This window comes from Anolis carolinensis, chromosome 2 (genome assembly GCF_035594765.1).
Source record: "Anolis carolinensis isolate JA03-04 chromosome 2, rAnoCar3.1.pri, whole genome shotgun sequence".
In the NCBI taxonomy this organism is placed as follows: domain Eukaryota; kingdom Metazoa; phylum Chordata; class Lepidosauria; order Squamata; family Dactyloidae; genus Anolis; species Anolis carolinensis.
In genome coordinates this window covers 309,421,832-309,445,355 of record NC_085842.1, presented here as the reverse complement: position 1 = coordinate 309,445,355, position 23,524 = coordinate 309,421,832, and the positions used below count along the sequence as shown (strand labels likewise).

General features: G+C 39.5%; 1 protein-coding gene across 2 annotated transcripts in view; it reads left to right on the top strand.

Annotated features, from left to right (window-relative positions):
* The window catches only part of dcc (DCC netrin 1 receptor), a 1,120,333-nt gene that overhangs the window by 1,065,624 nt on the left and 31,185 nt on the right, over positions 1 to 23,524 (top strand). For both annotated transcript variants that reach the window (XM_008117567.3, XM_008117566.3), the window contains exons 24-26: positions 1,157 to 1,383; positions 3,500 to 3,616; positions 8,481 to 8,636. In XM_008117567.3, coding sequence (XP_008115774.2) covers positions 1,157 to 1,383; positions 3,500 to 3,616; positions 8,481 to 8,636 — 500 coding nt within the window. The remainder of the gene's footprint in view (positions 1 to 1,156; positions 1,384 to 3,499; positions 3,617 to 8,480; positions 8,637 to 23,524) is intronic.

Below are 23,524 nucleotides of genomic sequence, written 5' to 3'. Positions count from 1 at the left end.
TGTCATTGATTTTAATAGCAAATATTATGAGTACACCTGGCATGTGAACACCCTGCATTATGATATAAATAGATTCTTATTCTATTTAACGATACCTACTTCCCTTTGCATAGATTTCTGAAATTATTTCTGCTTTTACCCTTATATAAAAAGTACATTTGGCACACTTAGAAACCAGACCTGCGAAAAGATAAGTTGTCTGTATACCTATCTGAAGACAGCATGTTGCTATGAATATTCATAAAGTGATAAATATAATGAGGTGTGATACTTAATAATTTTACAAGTTAAAAATATTTTAATGTATGAAAAATATAACATATGCTACACAGCTGAAGATAATATTTTTAAAAGCAAAAGCCAGTTCCTTTAATTAAATGCCTGATGTTATCAATTTATCATCAATAATATTTTTATTTTAAAATATTTTAATAAAAAACAAGAAGTACAAATATTAAGAGCACGCATTTTTGTTTTAAGATTCAATAGCATAGCTGTAACAAATGGCTAATATATGGGTTATATAGGAGATTATGGTAACCTTGTTCTCATAACAGCCGTGTTCTTCAAGTTAAGATGTGTCCCTGGTGAGGCAACAAAATCAGTGGCATGGTTTATAAAGACAATAAATGGATAACACAACTTTGCACTCTCTCCCTCTGTTTCTGGATGGATCTTTATAACAGTTGGAGATCACTTGTGATGCAGGTCTACATCCTTTCAGGCCACCATTTATATTTACTTGTTCAGGCCCCATCACAAATTATCAGCATGGGTATTATGTCTGTCTAGATGGGGTGGCAAGGAGTCTCAGTTGGAGTTAAAATGACATTTTATTGGAAAGGAATAAAGCAGCAGGTGCAGGAGTCTAAGAATATAAGAAAGGCTTTGATGGATCAAAGGTCAAGCTAGTTCACTCTGCTTTTTTTCCCCTAAAGTAGGTGGTCATATTTTTATGGGAAACCTGAAACCAAGAAAACTGACTGAAGTTCAGAGTCATGTTCCCTCAGCTCCTGTGGTTAGGCTATAGCCATTGTGTCTCATAACTACTGACAGTTTTGTCTTTAATGTATGTGTCCATTTTCCTTTCAAAGCTATCAGTTGACTTTCAGGGGCTTTGACTTTTCATTTCTCCCCTTTCCTTTATCCCCAATAGAAAGCGTGCTACTCACAGTGCTGGCAAGAGGAAGGGCAGCCAAAAAGACCTGAGACCTCCAGATCTTTGGATACACCATGAAGAGATGGAAATGAAGAATATTGAAAAGCCATCAGGCTCTGAACCACCAGGAAGAGACTCACCCATGCAAAGCTGTCAGGACATCACTCCAGGCAGCCACAGCCAATCTGAAACTCAGATGGGCAGCAAGAGTGCCTCACAGTCTGGTAATAGTACTGCCCATCCCTTTGAACACTCATGAATATGCGTTCTGGGCTCTTGATTGCTCAGTACTTGATGACTTGTGGATTAATGTGTGAACAGACATCCATGTGTAAAAGCCAGTTATAAAAAATTTGATCTTTTGTTCACATGCAAGTCATCACCCAATGCTGTAATCATCACACAATCAGCAAAGCCAATGGGCATTTCAGACCATGCTTATTCATATAGATATCTTGAAAGTTAAATGCATTTTGTAATGAGGATCTGTAGCATTTATGTGAGAAGTACAGCAAATTCACTCTTGGCCCTATTCCAAACTTTAAAGGAGCTGTCCAAGGTCCTTAACCATACCTTCCAGCACAGTGGATCGCTCTTTTCCAGTCTACAATATTGAATACCAACAAGGAAAAAAAGAGGCTAGACTCGCACATAAAAACCTGGGTGAAAATAAGGGCTATTTGTAAAGATAAGTTATTTATATTTCATCCCAGAGCTGTTTGCTGAGGTTGGGGGAGCAACCTGATGTGGATTTTGGCTGAGAGACAGCTAGTAACTCCTGACCACCTTCTCACCCCAGTCTAGGTGAAACACCTAATCCTATGGGGAAGTTTCACCATGGATCATATTCTGGAAAGCCAGCCAAAGAGCCCCCCCCCCCAATAAACCTCAGAGCTTTTAAAGAAGAGGAAATCCCTCCACAGGCCAGCACCAAGAAGAAGTCTTCTACACAGCCTCCCAAGCCCCAGAACCAAGAGAAGCTGTTCCAGAGGCCACCTTTCAACCAAAGGGGATGCCAGCATATGCACCAGCTAAAATATTCACTCCAATTCCTACCAATGAAACCTAACTATGGACATGACCCCAGATGGCGTAGTGGACTAAGTGACTTGAAGGTTGGGTTGCTGACCTGAAAGCTGCCAGGTTCGAATCCCACCTGGGGAGAGTGTGGATGAGCTCCCTCTATCAGCTCCAGCTCCATGCGGGGACATGAGAGAAGCCTCCCACAAGGATGGTGAAAACATCAAAACATCTGGGCGTCCCCTGGGCAACGTCCTTGCAGACGGCCAATTCTCTCACTCCAGAAGCAACTCCGGTTGCTCCTGACACAAAAAAAAACCAAAAAAAAACCCCTATACCAATTCCAACTCCCTCAAGCACAGTTTAGCGGAGGTGACAACTTCCTTTTAAACGGGAAAAAATTCTACCAGGGCCATTAATGAGGTACCTAAGGCCCACATGGAGAAAATGATGTCTTTCAGTTATAAAAAAACCTCTTGAAAAACTACCAAATTTCAAGCAGAACTTCTGCATGCGAAACAAGTAATTTCTATCCTCAATCTGAACCTGAGCTATGTACGTCAGCATTTAAGAATAGCTAATGATGCATGTGGCAAAACGGTATTAATTCAGATTCCTCTACCTTTCTAGATGTGGAACCACACTTTCATTTTGATCCTTAATACATTGCCAGACCCAAAATCATAGGCCTCGCAGCTTCTTGACAAGAGCTTCATTTGAGGTCATATTAAACAACTTTTTATGCTTGTAATTTAGCTTAATATTGAAATCCACTATCATTAAACAGACACCGAGACCTATTTTTTGCTCCTGAGTACAATACTTAAATCCTCAAGGTTCATTTATATAGCAAATGGCCCTGAGTTAATGGGCGATTATGCTGCCTTTTAAACATGATGGCCAATCGCACAGAAGGTGGAATGCTGATTTGAGCAAATATCAGTCCGTAGGAGTCTGAGCATTTCCACAATGACATCTCCATGAAATTAAAGGAAGATAAGAAGCAAACAATGCTATAGGAAGGCAAGAAGTGTCATTTTTGCAGAGTGGTTTCAAAGCGACACGGCTGTTAATCCGCAACACAATTTTACAGAAAGAAATTAGAATTCTAAGTTAATTGAAAGCAAATGTGAAGCAATTATTTCCATTCTGAAGTGGGTTTAAACTATCATGAAGGGATGCCTTCTGAGCAATCAGCTTTTTCCGATGTGGAATTTGGGGAAAATGTATCCTCCTCTAACTGGGAATGCTATGTTGCAGGGAAATCTGGGAATGTAGGGATTTTACAATTCATTTGTTTGTTGCATTCCTTTATGCCAGCTCCTGACACGGAAGAAGTAGGAAGCAGCATGTCCACATTGGAACGTTCCCTGGCAGCTCGCAGGGCAACACGTGCCAAACTCATGATTCCTATGGACTCACAACCCAGCAATCCCTGTAAGTTGTACACTGATAGAATTATACACCCACATACCCCATAATGCTTGGCATTGGTTCATATGACAACAACAGTGAAAATGATAATAATAATAAGTTTTATTTCCTACTCACCTCTCCCTTCAGAGCTTGAGACATAGTACATTAAGGTTAAAATTCAGAGATAAAACATGATACTATTAAAATGTGTATATTAAAATACACAGAACAAAGATTTACACCAATATTACTATTGTTGTTCAGTTGTGTGTCCACCTGGTCTTTGCTCTGATGGACACATTGCAGTTGATAGAAATGCAGGATGGGGATTTTTCAGGAATGGTACTCTAGGAAAGTCATTGGGCCTAAATGTCCCTATGCAGCTTTCCTTTCTTCAGAGCATGCCCACCAAGCTCTATGCTAAGCAGGTCAAAAAATGAAGAGTACAGTTTAGTAATGGGTCCCGTGACAGAGCTAAGTTTTCCTGAGATCAACAGAAAGGAAGAGAAAGGAAGAGAAACATGTCCATGGGCCACACATGGGCCACCTTTTGTTTTGTGGCAACAAGAAACTAATTCCAACCACAAATAAGGACTCATAGCCCTAAAGCCTCAATTAGTCATGCTTTATTTTTAAGTCATATAATGCCTGGCTCTTTTTCCCTCTCTTCTCAAAGCCACTTCTGGCCTTGCCAAGTAGAGATGGTGAGTCCATGGTGTTTGTGTGTGCATGTGTATATGAAATTATATTCAGCTAAACTTTTTGTTCATGAAACCCTTCAGAAGACCCCCCCCAAGGGATCCTAACTCTGGCCCTAAGCACTGTGAACCCACAAAGTTATTCCTTTCTTCGTCTGCTCTTATTGCCTGGTTGTTTTATATAGTGTGGGTTTCAAAATAAAGAGATTCAAATTTCATTTTTAAAACACATGTCCATTCACATTTCAGTGGTAGATGTTAGTCCAAACTTTAAAGGTATTATCCAAGGTGATGAATCTATAGCAGGGATAGAATCTGGAATCTTGAATAGTTCCTTCAAACTCTCACCTGAAACCTATAGTGAATTAACTGCCCTGCTGGCATTGTCACTAGTGCCTAGATTTTCAACTATTCTCAAGACAGACTCAAGAGATGCTGTATGCTGGGCTGGAACTATAACCATTGCTCTTTCCAACCTCACCAGCATCTATCCCCAACCAAGATACAGATTAGCTAACTTATAGTGACATCCAAAGCTAGAAAAAAGCCCACAAGTATACTAATAACATAACAGTAAATTACATAATGTATGCTCTCTGCCTAACGGCAGGGTCAGGAATTTTCCCCAGATTCAGTGGGTACTGGAAAGAAACTATTCCCACTTGGAATTTTGCAAAGAAAGTTAATATTTTGCAGTTGACTCTGACTGGGAAGATTCAAGGGTCAGCTGTTTGCTTTGCAGTAACTGATGCTGCTTTAAAAATGAGCAGCATCTGTCTAGATGCCTGACTGCTTATTCATACTTATCTTCCATATTTGTAAATGTGCCAATGTTACAAAAGCACCAACATTTTCAAAAGAAAGCAAGATCTGTAGCAATTGACCCTATAATTTTATTCTCTTAACATGTGAGGGAAGTTGTATAATGCTGCATCAAACTGGGAAGCCAGTGTTTGGATACCATTGTGCAGACAATCCTTCTGTCAACTGTATTTAGATAAGAAATCACAGATGATTTCAAGTTAATTACAGTGGTTTCATTTTGACATACCAATATATATCCATGAATTTTGTGTATCAGAACTATTTTTCAACATTTTACAGTGTTGGTTTTATTTTCCATAGCCCATCTCAATTCCCTTCTTTGTATCATCCTCCTTTAGAGCATTTTACAAGTGCTAAATAAAACCCCCTTGAGCCTCACCTGCACCACTTGTGAATGTTGTCAGTGTGGGATAAATCACAGAGGAGAGCCATCTAGACTTTACTGTCACTTTCTCTGTTGGAAAGTTGTATAAGAAAACAATTTAAGAAACTCATGTATAAAATATCCAAGCCTTTTTGCAGTGTAACAGTATCCCAACAGTATGCTGTTTATTTTCTCATGGAATCAGCTACCTCCGATCTACAAGTGCATTTAAATTCAGGATGGATGCATCTTGTCAGTTTCACTTTCTCGTGCACTGATATTTTTAAAACCTTAAATTCTTTCTAACCCAAATACACTTGAGAATTTAAGTATGAAATGAAACAAATTTCCCACCATTTGTAGCAATCAAATTCAATTGATAGAGTTATTTGTAGACATTTACAAACCAAGCAGTCAAAGACTTAGGGGGTCAATGGACAAATTAATCAGAGTTGCACAAATATGCTATATAAATAAAATAATCTCATGTTTTTTCCATTCTCATGTTCTTTCCTTCTTCCCATGGAGATGTTAGAAAGTTCAATATATACTTTTAAAAAATGAACACAATTGAAATTCTCATACATAGTAAACCTGATCGATTCAGATGAGTCACCTGACTAAAAGTTAAATCATCAGCCATATATTGCCACCTATTGGGTATTTATTGCATGGAAGTGTTTCCTGCAATCAAAAATAGTAAGTTTCACAAAGCCCTCCATTTCTCCAGGGATGGGACATCTTTGATCTGGAGGATCATACAATTCAAGTGTTGGTTCAAAGCTGAACTCTTGCTGGGATGTTAAATCCTCTCTAGATATTTGTTCAGACTTTAAAGAAGTTACCCAGGGTACTGATAACTGATATGGGGTGTTGAACCCAGCTAATTATTAAACAAGCTGCCCAAGGTCTTGTGCTATTTCAAGAATTGAGTTCAGTACTTTGGGTAGTTTTTGCCATTTATTCCTGCGTCAGCATAGGGAAATATTAATCACATCTGAAGTTTTCTATTATCTATATCATATATAATAACTGGCAAAGTGTTGTCAGTATCATGGGAGAAAAAGAATCCTATAAATGTAATCTATTTATCTGTGCTATAATTGCTTTGTAAAGAAATGCCTCTTATAATTGGACAATATGAAATTGAATCTTCCTTCACTTATACCAGCATAAATTGATGAGCTTACTAAAGAAAATTTCATGAGAAAAAGCCATGGTGCTATATGGATGCAAACTTGTTTTGCCATTTGTCAAATGTAATACCCAGGAGATGGATGAAAAGAAGAGCTCCCAGTTCATCTTAACCTACTATCCTATCCCATGTTGTACAGCCTCAGACAGCAACTCAGATTCAGCTCAGCTGTTGAATCTCTATGGGTGGCTGAATAAAAGGTCTGCTGGGTAACTGGATAACTGAGTATATGAGGAGGATTATAGGGAATTTTAAACTAGTGCCACATGTCCACACACAAGCATCAGGGCAGACAAGAGCAAAATAATGACTTGTTTTGCAATAAAGTGAATGGAAGATAATAAATCATGATTGAGATCTTCATAGATTAGGCTCTGGTTGAAGCCAATAACACTAGAATATTTTGTGTTCCTTTTCTTGCTTTTAAAAATTGCTGCTGAGATATCATAAATGGGTACTTTTAATTATAGGGTTTGTCCTTTTTTTTAAATGATGATTTGAAGCTGTTAAACAGTATTTTGGCTGAGAAATTGGTGAAAATAAAGGAATAAACCAAAAATTCAGCAATCTTCAAAATTACAACATAGTCTTCCTTCTATGTATGTTTTACTGGCTACCCAACCTCTCTTGTATGCAAGAGAACTTTTGTTCAATCATCATGGTCATGACCATCACCATCCCTGTTATCATCAGTATCATCCTGGCAAGAGAGGCATCGCACATCAATGGGAATCAAACTAGTTGGCTATGATTATTTTGGCTGCAAAACTGGGTCATTATGATGATTGCCATACATGAGTCTTCAATATTCAGAATAAACTCCTTCACCAATGCCTGTTCAAGGAAAAGAACTGTAAAAAATGGATTCCATACTCCCAGTCTGCCTCTCCAGACTGCGTATGCGTTAAGTCTGTGCTATTCTGATTTTGAAAAACAAATACAGTAGAGTCTCACTTATCCAACATAAACAGGCCAGCAGAACGTTGGATAAGCGAATATGTTGGATAATAAGGAGAGATTAAGAAAAAGCCTATTAAACATCAAATTAGGTTATGATTTTACAAATTAAGCACCATAACATTATGTTATACAACAAATTTGACAGAAAAAGTAGTTCATTACAAATTAATGCTATGTAGTAATTACTGTATTTACGAATTTAGCACCAAAATATCATGATATATTGAAAACATTGACTACAAAAATGTGTTGGTTAATCCAGAACATTGGATAAGCGAGTATTGGATAAGTGAGACTCTACTGTATAAGCAAATCACAAAAAGAAATAAAACAGAAGAGCTCATTTTCTTCTTTTCTTCCTCTGCTTCGTTTTGTGTTTTCATTTACCTTCCTGCATTTCCCATGGACTTGACAGCATTCAGGCATCTTCCAATTACTCACTGCCATTTAATGATGTCTGGCTCTTAATTTGGAGGCTATTTTGAAGTTGGGATAAACACTAATTGATCAGCTTTTATAATAAATAGCATCAACTTCATTTGTGATATAATCCATCATGTGTCCTTTTCTTTTACACACTTGATTTTTAGTTGATTGAATAATGCAGATTTATTTCCTTCAAGCCAGCGGTAGTGGGTTGCGTATCCAAGACTGCAATTAAAGCTCTGTCAAATTGTGTGTCTCGCATCACCCTTCAAAACACAGCTCCCTCTCTAAGTCAGGCACAATATTCATCATCTCTCTCTTCTCTGAATTAAGTCTCAATTCTCGTGTGCTCTTGTGTATTTTCCAACAGGGTGCACAGTGCTAAAGCTATGTTGTCCTTTTTCTTCCTCCCTCTAGCTGTAGTCAGTGCCATCCCAGTCCCAACATTAGAAAGTGCTCAGTACCCAGGGATCCTGCCTTCGCCGACATGTGGATACCCACATCCTCAGTTCACGCTCCGACCTGTGCCATTCCCAACGCTCTCAGTCGATCGGACTTTTGGGACAGGAAGAAGTAAGTAGCAGTGTTTCGCTATCTGAAGTTTCTGGGAAAATAAACAGCCATGACATTGTGCCAGGTAAACACTGCAAGGAGATATTGTAGCGGTGAGTTATTTTAAAGGTAAATATCTCTTAGCTCAAAGCCAGATTTTGGAAAATCACTTTTTTGGACTGCAGTCCTCAAGGTGTAGTTAGTGGGGATTCCAGGAGTTGTGATGCTAAAAATAATGTTTCTAAACTGAATACAAGATTGGAAACACCTGGAAAATGCAATCTGATCCATTTTGCTTTTCTTCTGTCATTATGTCTTGACTTTCCTGACAGCTTCTTTTTAAGCAGATGTGGTGATTGTGAATATTCCATAGCACCCCATCATCTCATCCAGTAGTTAAGTAGACACATATCAATAAAAGGATGCAAAAGGTACTTTTAGCTTTGGCCGCCAGGCTCCCAAGATTCTCACAGCAGTTCAGTTAATGATCAGGAAGCGACAAAGCTATGTGGTGTGTATGCCTCCCCCTCTCCAAATCCATACATTATCTATGTGGTGGGAATCAAAGACCCCTAGTTTCAACTGGAGCTTCTTTTGTGTCTATACATGCCATTTTAAAGTAGCATTGACATTATATTTGTATTTTCACAAGAAATCTGAAGGGAAACTATACCAGCCAGCCCCTTTTCTAACATCAAATATCTGGCTCTGTATCGGTATGTGCATAACTGCATATTGTGTGGATTGTTCATTCAGTTGTTTTGTTTTACAATATCTGAAAAAGGACAAGAAAGCACCACATGGAGTCTAAGCATGTGGAGGAAAAGATTATCAATTCAAGTTGGCTTACTAATAACGATACTTTCTCTTTCAATATCCCATAGGGTCTCTATGGTATTGGTACAAGAAAAGACTCAATTGTAATCATTGGTATTTCTGATCTCTCTAAGAACCCCCAAATGACATGTATGCATCATGTATACTGAGGGGTTTTCCATGCTGTTGGAGGGCAAACTAAGACTCAGTTTTGATGACAGCAAGGGCTGCAGAGAAATCAACTGGTAGAAATCTACTCTGAATCTGTTTGCAAATTTTAAAACAGCCATTCAATATGTTCTCTCTGTTTTGGGTTAGTGTTTATTACCTTGTATAGCTTTGTTAAAAATCAGACTAAAACCCAGATGAATTCACCACCTTATTGACATCTACCTTTAGAAACCATCCAAGGATGGATCCTTTCTCTAATAGCCCCTGGAAGTGTGGCTGATATAACTAACTCTAGTTGCTGTGAAGGCTTCTCACTCATGCTTTCTATCCATCTGGATGTGCGTTGGGCATCCCATGATTCACTTTGATTTTGCTTTACTTCCCTGTTGCCTTCATCTTTATTGTACAGGCTCTGGATCTGATACTTCCAGAGCTTAAAAGTTACCTTTACCACTCTGGTACCCCAAAGTAGTGAGTTGTTGCAATACCAATTTTGAAAAAAATTGGAAACTAAAAGATTCACTTTTAGTTAATTGTCAGAAACTTTTTCGAATGCTAACAGTTGCTTTGGTCTGTGGTACAAAACTTATTCTCCTTGCATCTTCCTGTCTGTTGTTTCAATATCTACAGCAGTGCACAAGGAAACAGCTCAAGCCAGCCGCAAAACTATGTAATATTCCTCCACCACCATGTAGTGGAAACCAACTAAAAGTCATAGTTATATCACAAAAGGAGGGTAGCCTTCCCTCATTAAGTTATAATCATAAAATAGCTTTTATCTCTCATTGGTAAAGGAATTCCAAATACCCAGCTATTAGTACATAATTATTGCCAAGGTCCAGACAACTCATTCATTTTTGGTGCAGCTGAGTAGCAGAACTGTCTAATGAAGGGCTTTATGAAAGAATTCAGAATTGCCTGAATGTATTTCTGTAGAAAACTGCCAAAGGTTCTGTCTGCTGTAACACAAATTGTGCAAGTGAAGTATTCTTATCTGCTCTTGATTGATTATGATCTTTACCGTATTTCCCTTCACAACCCTACACACAAGGCAAGCTCTACTGCCTCCCATTTGACAGATAGAGAACGGAGGATAGGAGAAAGTGGCTACTCTTGAGATGATTTTTTTTTCATTTGCTGCCACTGACATGGCTGTATCTGTGCGGCTTCAGCTGTCAAAGCAGGAGATGTGCGCAAGCAACCAGATGAAAAGATTGTAGTTTGTGCATATTACCATCGACGTGTAACAAACCAGCCAAGCAGTTGTTTTTCTTTCCACTTTCCTCATGCTTGGTTAGTCTTGGGTCCCAGAATGGCTCACTTAGGGTTTGAATATGTGTTCTGAACTTTCCGTTGTGCCCTTCGTAGCCAACATCTAACACAGAGAACAGTTTTCTCTCATCTTCCATCCCATTGTCAATAACAGTAAAATGGGGACATATGAACATTTGATCCCAGAAGAGTGGTTGTGAAAGTAAATGAATTAGGAGATTGTCACACCACAGTTTAAACCACCTTGGAGGCTTGCTAGAAACAAATGAAAGCACAATTTATCAAACAACATCATTGTAATCTCACCCCCAGGTGATCTGAAAGTCATCTGAAAATTGTACTTAATGAAGACACTTAAGAATTCTCTTTGGGCTTCTCAACCTATTTCGATGTAGCTTTATTATCTGTGCGATGAAACAAATAGTAGTTCTGCAATAGGGACTAGACAAGGGGATGGGGGATGTGAAACTCATTGTGGGCTGTGTTTCAGGCACCAAATAAAAAATTAACCCTTTATTTATTTATTTATTTACAGTATTTATATTCCACCCTTCTCACCCCGAAGGGGACTCAGGGCGGATTACAATGAACACATATATGGCAAACATTCAATGCCAACAGACAAACAACATTCAGTTTTAGACAGACACAGAGGCATTTTTAACATCTTTCCAGCTTCACGAATCCGGCCACAGGGGGAGCTGTTGCTTCACCGTCCATTGGTGGCTGTTCTTCCTTCATTCTTTTCCTCGTGAGCAGTTTTATGGTGTTGTAGATTAGTTAAATTAGCCTCCCGCATAAAGCGTACCTAAATTTTCCCTACTTGACAGATGCAACTGTCTTTCGGGGCTGCTAGGTCAACAGCAAGCCGGGGCGATTTTTTTCTAATGGTCGGAGGCTTAACCCGACCCGGGCTTCGAACTCCTGACCTCTCGGTCAGTAGTGATTTATAGCAGCTGGTTACTAGCCAGCTGCGCCACAGCCCGACCCCTTTCCTTTCCAGCTGTAGAGATAAAACTGGACCCTTTCTCTACCTTAATGCTGGGAGTTGTCGTTCAACAAAGTCTTTAGCCTTCTCTGGGGAAGCATGGTAGTTAAAGAAATGCCAAATGCTATTGAAATCCAAAAAACAATTGATTCCAATTTTGTCTTTGCAGCTGAGGAGAGGAGAAAGGAATATTTTTTTGATTTGCAGCTGGAAGTGCTATCACATCTTTACCATCAGCCCATTTCCCTCACCTGTGTCCTCTCCATATTGCACAGCACAGCTGAAAAGCACCTTCAAAAAGGACTTGTGCAGGAGAAGCAGGGCTAGGCAGGGACACTCTTATCTCAGCCAATATGTCTTTACCACAGGTTTCCATGGGAAAACCCATTTTTGGAGACACATGTGATAATGTCCTTCATGTCCAGCATCCTGTCAATATTTATAATGTTATAAGTCGACTTATAACTGAACACATTTTAATATGCATATTTAAGGTTGTGGTACACTTGCCATGATCCCAAATGCTCCCTCCCTGAAATACATCTAGATGAGGTTTGTAGTGCTGGTGAGTGAGGTGTAGAAGATGATGCGTCCAGCCCCCTCCCACCATTGGGGTCTTTGTCTTTGCAGCCTGACAAAGGATTGCAACAGGACCCCACTAGGACTGCTGCTATTGCTAATTGCACTGCTGCTTGCTGGTGGTGAGGGGTTGGGTTCATCATCCTTTAGTTTTCTGCTTGCCAACACCACAGAACTCCTTCAGTTGGCATGGCTACCTTGCTTTTAGGACAGGTTTTAGGGATTCAAATTAGAAGATGTAGCAGCTACATAATCATACCTGCCTTGAAGGATCTCAACCAATGTCTTCAATATATTCACCAATTGAAAACAGCTAGGGAAGGGGATAACATCGTACACAACCACTTCCAGGAGCCATGCTGACTAGAGCATTCTGGAGGTGTCTACAGACAACGCCGGCTCTTTGGCTTAGAAATGGAGATGAGCACCAACCCCCAAAGTCAGACATGACTAGACTCAACCTTTACCTTTACCCTACAACTGATACAAATTGTGTAAGTAAATGAATATTCAAATGTGCACAATACACATCCTTTCACAATGTCACCAAACAATGTCACAATTTCTGCAGCCTTCAACTGAATGTGCACATTCTGTGTTGGATAAAAATACCTAGCTGCTTCTATAAGAATATTTACATATGCATCAACATATTCCATCCTTGGTGGCCTTGAGGTTCAAAGTGACAGTGGATATGTCACATAATTTCAAATATCCAAGGCCTCACTCAAGTGGCTTCTTCTTCAGATTGAGTCACCAGTTGCTATGTATATAGCACTTGACCTCCAAGGTATCATGTTCTAGCTACAGACCACATTGCTGTGGTTAATGTTGCATGCATAGGAACAAGTGACAAGATTTAAACATGATGCTGGCCATATGTTTCTGCCAGGATAATTTTATTCTATGCAACTTTCTTACTGCCTCTGTTCTGTATAATTTTTAATGTGGTTTCAATTAAAAATTCCATCCTGGATACCATGGAGAATTTATTCTGTTTATGCATCATATTGGACTACAACTGCTACAGGAAACCTGTAATCTTTTACTGTCCTACTTTTAAAATACCCCAGTTTATCTCTGCTCCTCCCATTTCCCCCCTTTGCCTTGGCTTACTTAAAAGGTTGCAAATTGAGTTCAAAGTGTAAAAAAAGTTAGCAGTGGCAGGAAAGGAGAGGTAGAGCAGAATTTTGTTTTTTTCAGTAGGCCTAAGTAAATGCAAACTGCTGCAGACTCTCCTTGTATGTGCATTCTTCCTTGTTGCCATCTTGACCACACTCTGATATTGTTTGGCCACACACAGCTGAGATTTCAGCTGTGAAATACTGGAAGGTACAATATTTCCAGACTCTGAACTCAGATAGCCAATATTAATCAGACTAGACAGTATTGAGTTGAAGATAAATAATATAGTGTGATAGCAGATAAATTCACCAGCCTTTTAAAACTTTCGGTTAGAAAGATCCATGTGTAGACAAGTACAAAACTGTGTATTACAGTAACTTGTCCCAGAGTAACTATCCCCGCATTGTTACATGACTGAACATGCTATTGATTGGAAAGAGGCACCCTTCAAATGCATCATGTGCAATGACATTACAGATAGCATACCCATTCATTCTACCAAATGGGCCATGCTCAAATCCCTCTTCTCTGTTCTTGAAACTCATTTCTAATGAACTAGAAAGAAGCCAATGCTGAAAAATCACCTTTAGCAAAAATGTTCCCACTCAACCGTCAACTGAAAGAGACAATGAAGAAAATGAGGGGGAAAGGCCGATTTCAGTTGTTTGTGCTAAGATTGCTGATCTTGACAGAGTCTTTGCATTTCAAAGATGTGTTGTGGGAGGTGCAGGTATTATGGCAACATCTAAACAGGGTATTTCAGAACTCTAGGGTTTCAGAACTCTAGGATTGGATCTGTTTGTCCATTGCTATCCTAAATAAAATATTTGATTTCATGCTATGGGAAATATTTTCCTTTTTCTGAGATTCCTAAGTCATATTTCAACCTGTGTTTATGGATTCGTACTCTTAAGACCTCTTCACGTGGCCTTTTTGGGCCATGCTGTTTTGCCGGCAATCACCAGCAAAAGAGAAGGCACACAAAGCAGCTTGTGGCACCACGTGTGCCCTCCCTCATTCCCCATCATATGGTCATGCATTGGCACCCTGTCCCCATCAGACAGGAGAAAGGGCAGGAATGTGCAAAAACACGTGTTGGCCCACCACCTTTTCACCTTCATACAAGGAAAAGGCAGAGGAAGTTTCAGCACGTCCCCTTCACTGTGGGAGGAATGTGAGCGGGGCCTGCCGTGCATCATTTGATGGCACACAGCAGGCCCCATCCAAGCCATGAAACAAAGCAGCAAAACAGGACTAAAATGCCCCTTATGAAGAGATCCTCTGGCTCTCTTTCTTCCAGTTTCTTCCTCTCCTTGCTACAGCAAGAGAAAGAGAGGGAGAAAGGTTGCCAGTAAAACTGCTTATAATTGTTATCAACTTGTGTTGTTTAGAAATGGATTTGCTAAGATTGTGTTCTAAGCAACAGTAAAGCCCCAACGATACTGACAGAAATTAATAATTGATACTAGAACAGGCATAGGCAACATCCAGCATGTGTGCACCTTTACTTTCTTTTACAGCTCTCCAAGGACACCTCTACCACTTCTGAAATTACTTCTATGCCACCTGAAAAAAACAATTTTTCTTTAAAGTTCAAGGTGTGCGATAAACATATACTTTCTTTTGAATTAGATTCATACTACTATTGGTGTAAAATAAATAATATACTAAAGTCTGATGTATGCTGTTTTAGTAAGCTATTTTGACAATAACTGACATCTCCCACAGTTGCAGCGTTACTGTATTTCAGAAGTGTGGTAGCAATTTTGAAAGATTTTTGACATTGCCACTATTGCTGCCACCACAGTCACATGGTTGAAATTGCCGTGCCATGAGAAAGACAGGCCCGATTTGTAAATTCTAGCAATCTGAAGTCAACACTAGGTAAAGCTTCACACAAGCATCTTTCGGGGGTTATACCAACATCAGGATCCAAGAAACAGGCTCAATGGAACATTGTCTTCCACAGAAGTTAGAAAATTTGATCTTGTGGACTACAAGCTTGTCTACACAATCCAAAAGCCCACTGTGAATGGAAGGCTGTCTGTTTTCATGACACACAGCTACTTCCATCCAGTGAATTTTAAACTGTTTTGTTCTACTTGGGGCAATGTTAGGGAATACTCCTGGAAACTCTGGAGTATTTTACAGCCTTGGGAAATCTGGCCAGCTGGATTGGGACCAGTTCAACCTAATCTACTCTACCAGATGGGACAACAGCACCATCACACTTTTTCTTCACTCATCAGCATGGGGAAGAGGGATAGATCCTAGTTTTGTTGACACTGCCTTCACTCCAACAGAGCTCCTCACAAGCTCCTGATCATCATGGGTGTCTCTGTTGACATTAGAAGGGAGTGCTCATATGACTAGCATTAAGAAGAGAGATGGCCCTTCCTCCTTCTTTGTATGAGAACCCATTAATGACATTGGGAGAGGCACCAACAGTTACTTACTTACTTAGATGATCCCTCCTAGACCGAGGATGATGGTCCTCCAAGCGTAATGCCTAGGCGGTGGGTCCGTAGGTGGCTGTGGAGTCCTATTCTTGATCCACGTGTTCTCCTGCCTTCCTGAATCATGTTGGTGCCTCTGTTAATGTCAGAAGAATTAGGAAGATGCAAAAGAGGTGCCCCCTTCTTCATGCAATCACACAGGTTCCCCACTCTGATGTCAGCAGAGGAATCCAAGATGGCCAGAAGCTGGAACAGAGCTGTGTTTGCCTCAACGTGTAAACAACACCCCCTTTAAAAACATTTGCTAAGATCTGTCTGAACCTTAGCTGGGATTTGGACCAACCTAGATCTACAGTGTTCCCATACTTGGCGGTTCGCTTTTCACGCCCTCGCTGTTTCACGGGTTTTCAATAAATATTAATGTACACCATTTGTCACAATATTTTCACAGTTTCACAGGTTTTTGTGGTGTGCAAAGGGTTTTGGAAGGGGGAGAAAGGGAGAAATAAAGGGAGGGGGAGGGAAGGATTGGAAATAAAAAAGGGTTATTTAGCTTCCATTCATCTTCTCTGCTGGTGTACTGTTTATTGTAACTGCTAAAATAAAGTACAAACTGCATTTTCATTTATCGCGGGTGGTCCTGGAACGTAACCCCCACGATAAGTCGGGGAACACTGTACATGAAAAGCTCAATATCAGTATGTGGAGTGCCTTGCTTTACCATCTGAGCCTCATAGCATAGGAAAATGTATACAGTAAGCCCCACATATCTGTAGGGGATATATTCCATGCCATACCAAAGTTACCTAAAACCACAGATAGGATCAAACGCCATTAAATTACCTGACCTCAGCATACCACTGAATTGTGCTAGAGGGCCTGTACTTGTACCTGAGAAATTCCTAGTGAAACTATTTTTCTCCAGCCGCAAGTAAATGAAACCATGAATGGGTCTTACTGCATTTTGAATCAGGTAATTACAAAGTTCGGCAACTTCACTAGCAATCATTTCTCTCTGAGGGACAGCACTCCATAAGACAAGAATCATATTTATTCTATGACCGTTAGGAAGAAGGAAATGATATTAACTATATAGAAGTGGCATTGCCTCCCATTTCCCATAATAGCTACTCTACAATGCCTCCAGTTCATGCTCACAAAAATGTCCCCTCTGTTTCCATGGGACTGCATAATATGATTCTGAGAAATAGTTGCAAATATGCATTTTAGAACAATGTTTGCTGCTTGCTTAGAACCTCATTTGGGGTTGAAGTGAAATATTGCCCCTTTCCAAGGCATTCATCATAATGAACTACCTGAAGATTTTACCTGGCTGTGCACTTTGGGCTTGAGTATTTCATTCTGCCAAGTTCCCTGCTAGAGAAGTACTAGTCAGAGTTCAACTATCTCTTCTCATCATGAAGATAAACAGAGAGATTCTTACCTCCAGCAAAACAATAACGTGGTTGGGGTCACGGGGGGTTTCAATCTGAATTACGTGACTGACTGTTAAGCTCTCAGGATCCTAAGTAGTGTAGATATTAAGAGGCTTTTACCTGCAGTGGATTAAACCACTTTGTTTAGTATTAAGACACACTTCTTATATTAAGACATGATTCTCATTTGCAGGGTCTCTGAGATTATAGCAAGCAAGAAATGCAAATTCCAATTTGGAATTCAAGATCCCCAAAATTTCATCTTTTTTTGTTTAAACAATAGCAGCAACAACACAATTCTCACACAGCCATAGTCCATAATATCTTATATCATTCCTCCCACCTGATTATAAAGTCCGAGACACTGTTTATTTGTATTTTATGTAAAGCTTCAGTCCTTGACGTCTTCTTGCACAGTTATAGTAGTGAGTTACATACAAAGTATTACCTTGCATAAGACCATGTTAGTTCATATACTTTCTACATATCTGTTTCTCCCTTTCCTTGATTATGGGCAAGGAAACTCTTCCATGAGCTTTCCCTGTGGCTCTTGCCAGCTCTTATCAATTACACATCCCTTTCTTCAATAATGGGAGCAGATCATTTCTTTCTTGCAAACAATTCAGAGGGTGCATCTAAACTGTAGAATTAATGCAGTTTGATACCACTTTAACTCAGTGATATGGAATCATGGAGGCTGTAATTTTACAAGGTCTTTAGTTTTATCTGTCAAAGAATACAGGTGCATTACCAAGTCAAAACTCATAAGATTACATTTTATTGAGCTATGGCAGTTAAAGTAGTGTCATAGTCTGGGAATTGTAATAGTCTATAATGATTGTATAATTTTGCACCAAAAAGTGTGTTTCTGGAGTGTAAGGATTTTAATGTGAAAATTGTATCATTGTGCAAAATAACCCGCAAATTTCATACATCTTCCTGCTCCCCACCCCTGCTGTTTCCAGAAACTAGAATCCTGTTTTTTGTTTTTTTTTACTCCTAATTAAAGTAGACCCACAAAGGGAATTGTTGAGTGGTCAAGTCAACATATGGGTAAATTAAAATGATTTAATGGCTTTAGTCAGAACTAATGATAGGATTTAGGCCATATTTCTTTGTAAAAATGGTGGGTTTTGCACACAAACACAAACCCTCATTATTTTCATACAAAGAAATCTCATGCCTCTGGAAACAAGGGAGGGGATGATATGAAAATTGTCAGGGGAACAAGCTTGTGGGGGGGGGGGTTGCTCACTCTCATACCTTGCTACTTGCTGCAAATAAAAATGGCAAACAATTCCCAACTATACTCCAAAGATTGAAGTTCTCACAAAGATGTACATATAAAATTATCAAAAGACACAGAAACATCCAAAATACTGTAGAACAAGCATGTACACTGTAGAACTAGCACAGTTTGACAACACTTTAATTGCCATGGCTCAATGTAATGGAAACCTGAGAATCATAGTTTTAGAAAGTCTTTATCCTTCTCTTCTAAATAGTGCTGGTGTGTCACCAAATTATAAGTATCACGATTCCATAGCATTGAACCATAGTAGTTAAAGTGGTATCAAACTGCATTCTTTCTACTATGTAGATGCACTCTGAGATCCTGGTGATAACAAACATCATGAGAGTGCTGGTTTCACAAAGGCATCAAGAAAATATTTGATATACAACTGACAGTTTCCATGAGATCTAAAACAAGAATGGACAACTCTTGGGAGTCAGAGGGTTTTATTATCTACCCAAACCTGAACCTTGGGCCACCCACTGCATCCTTCCCCCAACAAACTTTACGAGAAGCTGTGCTCTGAACTGTAATTGCAAAAAAATAATAATCTTATATTGATTTTTCTTATCTGTTTCATTCACATTATTATTGGGCTAATTATTAATCAGACTAATGAAAGTTTGCCCAACTGTAACACATTGTGCTACAAGTATGCTGTGACATATTTATGAACCTTTATTTTGTATCTATGCACTATTTCTAATAAAAGGTGTGGCATTTTAACAGTGCTGGTATATGTCGTGTTTCTTCCATTTGGAGCAATTACTCATTATATCAGGCCCTGCTGTGCATGTACTTTGGGTACCAGCCTGGTGCATTTAACTTTATCCACTCTGGGCAAATGAAACACTCACTGACGTAAATAACCGTATGGGAAGCAATAATTTAACATAGTTCCTGCCCCTGCCAGACTTGTAACCAAGCAACAAATGGACATGAAAATTGAACCAAAGTCTTTCTCCGCTCCAGGTGGCCCAGTGAAGTTATGGCTCCATTACGTTGTCAGGTCAGTTTAGCCGATAGTCATTACTATGTCCCAAGCTGTAATAATTGGGCGGTAATTACTTATCTGCCTACAAAAGTAAGTGGCTGGAAAAACAGGGAGGGAAATGAGGATTGGGTTGTGTATGGCAAACTATTCCTTTTGGATTACTTCTCATTGTCCTTCCTACCTGCAACTTTCACATTCATCCCTAAATTGCAGAGCTTCAGTCCATTCCATAACAGTGGGAGGTTAGAAGCAGATCTTTAGGTAATTATCTTGTATAAATTGGTAAGACTTCAGCTACTGTCACTGAACCTTCTTGCTGCTGAATATGTAAGAAATGTACACAGGGCTGGCTACAGGCAATGGGACTTCAGTGAATTCTTCTCAAAGATTGCCCCACTCTGGAGAATTAGTTGGAGGCAAAAATTGGCCACTAAGTGAAAATATTTCACATTTCGCACAATGTCCTGGAGTGCAACCACAGGTGTTTGGGAACATCATGGAGAATTGTAAATCTCATTGTTGCCCATCACATACCACAAATATCTAAGGAAGGTATCATATTCAGTAGGGGTTGTGCTGATGTGCTTATCAGATAGCTAGATAGATTGATAGACAGATAGATAGGGTAGCTCACAAAACAATAAATCCATATATCTGTGTCTTGTCTATAATACAGATAAAACTTAATACATAAGGAAAAGGCAAGGGATTAAGTTCAACAGGTGTTTGCTGCTCTTTTTGCCTTCAGAGGTAAGCGTAATAACAGTTCATATTCCTCCTCAAGCCTTATTATTATTATTATTATTATTATTATTATTATTATTATTATTATTGACACAACGACGTATGACACAGCAAACAAGATAGATATGCTGGATTTCGTTTCACAAAATCACAAGTCAAACACTTCCCAAGTGTCTAGGACTGTGTGATGTATTTTCGGATGATGCATGCAGATCCCAGTAGGGTGGCCTTTTGCAGTTGGCAGATCGTAATTTTGTCAATGTCTATTGTTTCCAAATGCCGGCTGAGATCTTTTGGCATGGCACCCAGTGTTCCCATCACCACCGGGACCACCTGCACTGGTTTCTGCCAGAGTCTTTGAAGTTCAATCTTGAGGTCCTGATAGCGGCTGAGTTTTTCCTGTTGTTTTTCATCAATGCCACTGTCACCTGGGATGGCAACATCAATGATCCAAACCTTGTTCTTTTCTACAACTGTGATGTCTGGTGTGTTGTGTTCCAGAACTTTGTCAGTCTGGATTCGGAAGTCCTACAGTATCTTTGCGTGCTCATTTTCCACAACCTTTGCAGGTTTGTGATCCCACCAGTTCTTTACTGCAGGGAGGTGGTACTTGAGGCATAAGTTCCAATGAATCATTTGGGCCACAGAGTTGTGCCTCTGTTTGTAGTCTGTCTGTGCAATTTTCTTACAGCAGCTGAGGATATGATCAATGGTTTCGTCGGTTTCCTTGCACAGTCTGCATTTTGGGTCATCAGCTGATTTTTCGATCTTGGCCTTGATTGCATTTGTTCTGATGGCTTGCTCCTGGGCTGCAAGGATCAGGCCTTCTGTCTCCTTCTTCAGGGTCTCATTTGTGAGCCATAGCCAGGTCTTCTCCTTATCAGCTTTTCCTTCAATTTTGTCAAGGAACTTTCCATGCAGTGTTTTGTTGTGCCAGCTGTCAGCTCTAGTTTTTAGTGTGGCTTTCTTGTACTGGTTTTTTGTCTGCTGTGCTTTGAGGAGTTTCTGATTTTTGACTTCAATCAAAGCAGGTTCTTCACTTTGCTTTACATATTCTGCCAGGGCATGTTCTTCTTCTTTGACTGCTTGTTTTACTTGCAAGAGTCCTCTGCCCCCTGATCTTCTAGGCAGATAGAGAAATATACAATGCCAGAAAACCGCACAATTATTATTATTATTATTATTATTATTATTATTATTATTATTATTATTATTATTATTATTATTATTGGAGCTACTAGGGCCAAGTTACAATGGAGATATGCAGCCCAGAACTTTCCCCGCTGACTAGCAGCGGTTTCCAAGGTGCCAGCCAAAGATCTTCACAGACCTGCATGAAGATTTTCCTTTCCCTTTTCAAAAATGTGAGAAAATTGAACCAGGATATATCAGGGAGCTGAGGGAACATACCTAAACATGGAAGTCCAGTAAGGAAAATTTGGCCATATGAAGGTGTTCTCCTGATGCAACTCCATGGTCAATCAGTGGCTTTTTGGGTTGAGGATGGAACTGTGCCTGGTGCCATCCAGGTACTGTTCTGCAACTGGGTAAAACCATTATGCAGGGATGTTCTCAATACTTCAAGTATGGCATCATCCACTGCACAGTAGGCAACACTTCTCCATAAGGAAGTACTAAATGTACTAAATCAGCATGGTAGCTAATTGCACAGCCAGCCGAAGCCAGTATGCAACAAAGCACTAGATATACCTCCTTCTGCAGTATCCAAATAACTCCTACTTACATTGGCACAGTATTCTAATTAATAAGACCTGGCCCTGGATGTGGCCTTTTACCACAAAATTAAGTTCAGGGAGGGAGGAATTCATGTTCGAAAAAGTTTGGAAGGAATTACTCCTGTCTCTGTCAGTGGGGATAATCATGCACAGCATGAACAGCTTGCCAGCAGTTGCATCGCAAACACAGCAGACATTGTGGTGAAATAAAATTCCATTGATTTTGTGTCCAGGATGGGGGTGCCAGTTGGGTTCATGCTTTCACAGGCTGCTCCTACAAGCCCTCTTTTTACAAGGAAAATGCCTGACAGTAAGATAGCCTCAAATTATGCATGCAACTGGTGTGACTAGTCAAACCACAGAAAAATTGATCCTGGATACAAGGTAATAAAGCAGAAAGCAAAAGCTTTGGTACTATTACAGCTGTCTCAAGTTAAAATGGAGCTAGGGTTCATTTAAACAGAAATTAAGCAACCTCTTTGACTTTAGTGCTCATCAGAAACTACAGTCATTTTAGTGATTTAATGGTCTACACAAAGGAACCAATCCAGTCGTTTCACTGTCTTCCTTGGTGATGGATTCTATGCATCGTTGTTTGTCTGTTTTTGCAATCACAGTAGAGTCTCACTTATCCAACATAAACGGGCCAGCTGAACGTTGGATAAGCGAATATGTTGGATAATAAGGAGAGATTAAGGAAAAGCCTATTAAACATCAAATTAGGTTATGATTTTACAAATTAAGCACCACAACATCATGTTATACAACAAATTTGACAGAAAAAGTAGTTCAATATGCAGTAATACTATATAGTAATTACTGTATTTACAAAGCTAGCACCAAAATATCACGATATATTGAAAACATTGACTACAAAAATGTGTTGGATAATCCAGAATGTTGGATAAGCGAGTGTTGGATAAGTGAGACTCTACTGCATTTGAATCCAAAATCCTAGCTTCTTCAGTGAAAAGGTAAGGACAGCTAACTTATGCCCATATAAATTCATAAATAGCCACCACACCAGTTCCTGGATTTCTCTTAATTCCAAATGTGAAATCTGGCCTAAATGATGCAAACAGTGGTTGATTCCATTTTAGCATGTATCATAAGTTATGTATTGTGAATTATTTTTCAGACAAGTGAAGAATGGATGCCCCTCGCTTCATCCCAAATTCTGAATTAACTGTTGAAAGTCAATCAGTTTTCTAATCCCATTAACTCAAACATTGAGTCAAAACATATGTAAATCCCATTGACTGAGTGGGTCTACCTGAACAATTTGGACTAGCTAATGG